The sequence below is a fragment of the Trachemys scripta genome, chromosome 18, assembly GCF_013100865.1.
Source record: "Trachemys scripta elegans isolate TJP31775 chromosome 18, CAS_Tse_1.0, whole genome shotgun sequence".
Lineage (NCBI taxonomy): Eukaryota > Metazoa > Chordata > Testudines > Emydidae > Trachemys > Trachemys scripta.
This window is the reverse complement of record NC_048315.1, coordinates 11,544,491-11,548,799: the sequence shown is the minus strand read 5'-3', so window position 1 is coordinate 11,548,799 and position 4,309 is coordinate 11,544,491. Positions and strand designations below refer to the sequence as shown.

The window sequence follows — 4,309 nt, the reverse complement described above, 5'->3', positions numbered from 1 at the left end:
AGGCGACAGACCCAAAACATTGTACACGGAAATATCCTTCATTGAGCCATACGCAGCACAAATTTTGATGTAGCACTGAAAGAACCAAGGCAAATATTGTTTTAATTGCACATGCGCTGAATGGCTGACCCACAAATCTTACAGCAGGCATTTTCTTTGTGATGAAGCGCCAGATAAACTGATGTTACTGACCCAAACTTATAAACTTGCCCTTGTTAAAAAGAAACATCAGACATCTTGCCAGTAAAAGGGGCAAGATAACTGCATTTTTAAGTAATTGCTGGGATTAGTTTGAAAACCAATAGGAGTTGGGTGCTTAACTCCCACAGGCCTTTTAGAATCTCTCTCCCTTTATTTCTAGATGCTGAACAAGAATTGCAATAAAAATATTTCCATTTGAAAGGTCCAGAGGAGCAGGGGATACTTGGGAAGTTTGATCTTCAGCGGTGCTAAATATCCACAATTTATAGGTGTGAAAATGAGCCACATTTTTCCCATTGGATGTGAATCCAAACCATAAACATGACTGACCAGGTTCTCAAAAGCAACATAACCTTAGTCTGTACCCATATCTGCTCCCCACTGAGAAACCAGCATCATTTCCTGTAGCAACTAAAAGAACAGGAGTACTTGTGGCACCTTAGAGTCTAACAAATTTATTAGAGCATAAGCTTTCGTGGACTACAGCCCACTTCTTCGGATGCATATCCGAAGAAGTGGGCTGTAGTCCACGAAAGCTTATGCTCTAATAAATTTGTTAGACTCTAAGGTGCCACAAGTACTCCTGTTCTTTTAGTTGCTACAGGAAATGATGCTGGTTTCTCAGTGGGGAGCAGATATGGGTACAGACTAAGGTTATGTTGCTTTTGAGAACCTGGTCAGTCATGTTTATGGTTTGGATTCACATCCAATGGGAAAAATGTGGCTCATTTTCACACCTATAAATTGTGGATATTTAGCACCGCTGAAGATCAAACTTCCCAAGTATCCCCTGCTCCTCTGGACCTTTCAAATGGAAATATTTTTATTGCAATTCTTGTTCAGCATCTAGAAATAAAGGGAGAGAGATTCTAAAAGGCCTGTGGGAGTTAAGCACCCAACTCCTATTGGTTTTCAAACTAATCCCAGCAATTACTTAAAAATGCAGTTATCTTGCCCCTTTTACTGGCAAGATGTCTGATGTTTCTTTTTAACAAGGGCAAGTTTATAAGTTTGGGTCAGTAACATCAGTTTATCTGGCGCTTCATCACAAAGAAAATGCCTGCTGTAAGATTTGTGGGTCAGCCATTCAGCGCATGTGCAATTAAAACAATATTTGCCTTGGTTCTTTCAGTGCTACATCAAAATTTGTGCTGCGTATGGCTCAATGAAGGATATTTCCGTGTACAATGTTTTGGGTCTGTCGCCTTCCCAGATCTACATAGTTGGACGTCCGACAAAGAAATACCAGACTCAATGTCAGGTATGTAACTTTTGCTAAAGAGTCAGTGTCTTTTGGGACATGCACAGGAGATGAAGAGTGACCATAAATCTTGTGTGTGGCCAGGACAGCATAAGTCTTAGAGGGCATTTTCATGCAGGAATGAACAGCAAAAGGCTTTTAGCATCTAAGGAATACAGGTTGCTTGACAGCTGCATGTAGAATGTATGGCTGAATGGAAGGAGCAAGTTAAGATGCACAGCTATAATGTCTTAAATATTAGCATCTTCTGCCAGAGTGGTCCAAAATTAGTCATCCATGTGTTTTGATCAGGAGTATAGTTACTCTAAAGGACGGGAGGAGTCTTAGCTCTAATTTTCCACCTCTCTAGAGCTTTCTTTTTATCCTTGCTCTGATTCTCATGCAACTCTGCTGCTGGACTCATGGGGAAAGAATGTTACCCATTTGGGCCCTTCTTGTGCGTTAGTATGAAAGGACAGATCCCAGAGAGGAGCAGGATCCCGCCCTCATTACAGTAGAGCTCGACAACCAAAGTATGAGGAAATAAGTGCAAGTGGTAGAAAAGCCATTTTGTTCCCTCCATCTCAGAGAGTCTGGCCTCTCATGCCCATGACTTAACTAGTTACCCTGAAGTTGGAAACATCGCTCCAGAAAGGAGGCTGTGCCTAGTCAATACGCAATACCTGTGCGTTAGCGGGCACGAGAGCAGCGCATGCTGAATGCTTCACCACCACCCAAGAGCAGTGTTTGCTGGGGAGTCTGTCAGAGTGCTCAGGTGAATCATTAATGCAGAGTGTTTTTCTCTTTCCCTCCTCTGCTCCAGTTCCTCAGTGAAGGTTACGCGGCGCACTTAGCCTTGCTGGAGTTCAGTCTCCATTCACGGCCCAAGAAGAACAACTCCCGGATGATCTTGAGGAAAGGAAGCTTTGGCCTGCACTCCCAGCCCGAGTTTCTGCGGAAACGGACTCACCTTCGCAGGACTATGTCTGTGCAGCAGCCTGACCCCCCTTCGTCAAACCCCAAACCAGAGCGTGCCCAGAGCCAGCCTGAATCAGACAAAGATCACGACAGGCACCTGCCCCCCATAGCCTGGGTTCGAGGTGGGGTCCATAAATTTGAGTCTGCACCTTAGGAAGCATTGAGGTGTAAGTCTTGGGTGCCGGCCAATCAACCTGTAGGCATGAGGTGGGACACATAACCAGAGGCTTCCTTGCTCTGGAATCTGCCTTCTTAAACCAAGTAGGGAACTTTGTTTGTTCCTCTTAACATACCTATTCTACAATTTTAAATCCAGATCTAAAACTATCGCAAGTGCTTAACATCAAAACTGCAAAATATGTCTTAGAATTTTTTTTACAAGACACATTCTAAAATGTGCAATAAGAGAAAAGCTGTAACAGGTTGATTTTACTCAAGGGAAGATGCTAAAAGGAGTGACATCAGCTAATTAGTAACACCTTAAAAAAAACATAAGCGGGTAAAATGCGTGAAAGAGAAGGCTTACATTTTAAAACCCTAATGGCTGTATCAATTGCTGCTATACACCTGAGAAAGTGTTATACACAGAAGGGAAGTGCAGGTGGAGTGGAATGTGGAAGGCAAACTCTTTGGGTGCCTTAAGCCCAAGAAAATTTCCTTTGGCTTATGGTGTTGATGAATGTGCATCAGCTCAAGTTCTGATCTATACATCTTATAAGTCAGGTAGCTAGACTTAAAATACCCACTGGAGAAATCGACTTATGAACCAAATCAAACACTTGATTGATTAAAAAAAAGTCTCTCTCTACTGCAGTCTGAAGGACTGATAGTGTTGCTATATACAAAGATCACACATTTTTCATGGAGCTTGGTGACTGTACAAATGTTTGAATTGCTTCAGGCAACAAGATGGGTTTGACCCTTTTGATACAAGACATGGATCCTACATGGGTAAGCTAAAGCAACCCCTCTTCTGTAGTGTCTCCAGAATTTTACAATGGATGAAAATGAGTGATAAAATCATAACTGGTTTTATATGGGTAATTTTCTCCTTGTCACTGCTGTTTAAAGAAACTATATGCTATGAAAGTGTAGGTGCAGTTTCTGTTAAAACAAATCTTACTCTATTTAAAATACCCACATTTAAGCTTCATAGAAACTAGATGCTATGAAATTGCAGCTGCCAGTTAAAAGTACTCATTTTCTAATTATCAGAAAATTCCATTTAGATGGTCTCAGCTCACAGAGGTAAATTGTGTAGTCATTTTAGGATAGAAGCAAAGAGCCAGATCCTGCAAATTCTTACTCGTGATAACTCCTACTGAGCTGAATTCAGAGGAACTACTCAAACTTTTCAGGATTGGGTCCTAACAAGCATGTTTTCCCATCTTTATTAAGGTTGTAAGTGCTCATAAACCAGTTTTTAATCCTTAAAGAGGTGGTGTTCCTGAGCCTGGGAGAGTTTAAATAAAGTTACCCATTTTTCAAGTCTTATCCATCTTGAATGCAGGCCAGATGCAGGCTCAAATGAGCCTATTGGTTATTGAGACATAGTATGTACAAGAAATGCTATGGGGAAATGACCACGAGGCAGTAGACGGAAAAAGGAAACCTGCATTATTTGAAGACCCCAGAGAGCTATGAGAGGTTCCGATGGGTGATTCCTACCCAAGGAAGCAGCAAATTAGCTCTACCAGTGGAGCACCTTAGGTACATTTCTGTATTTTATTCTGTGGGAGGAATGCCAAAGTTACCTGCTCTTTTGTATTACACTTGTAATCAGTCTACATGCAAAAATTTAGCTTTACATTTCCTGACAGATCTAATAGCATTTCACATTAACTTTATTGTTTCTCTTAAATTAAACTGGAGTGTTGAAGTTAAAATTAA

The 4,309-nt window shown here is 41.4% G+C and overlaps 1 protein-coding gene across 1 annotated transcript in view; it reads left to right on the top strand.

Moving 5' to 3' along the window:
* PITPNM3 (PITPNM family member 3) overlaps window positions 1-4,309 on the top strand; it is a 366,258-nt gene extending 361,949 nt beyond the window's left edge. Inside the window, exons 19-20 of the mRNA XM_034752560.1 lie at window positions 1,334-1,462; window positions 2,265-4,309. Of these exons, the coding sequence (XP_034608451.1) occupies window positions 1,334-1,462; window positions 2,265-2,573 (438 nt within the window). The 3' untranslated portion in view covers window positions 2,574-4,309. The remainder of the gene's footprint in view (window positions 1-1,333; window positions 1,463-2,264) is intronic.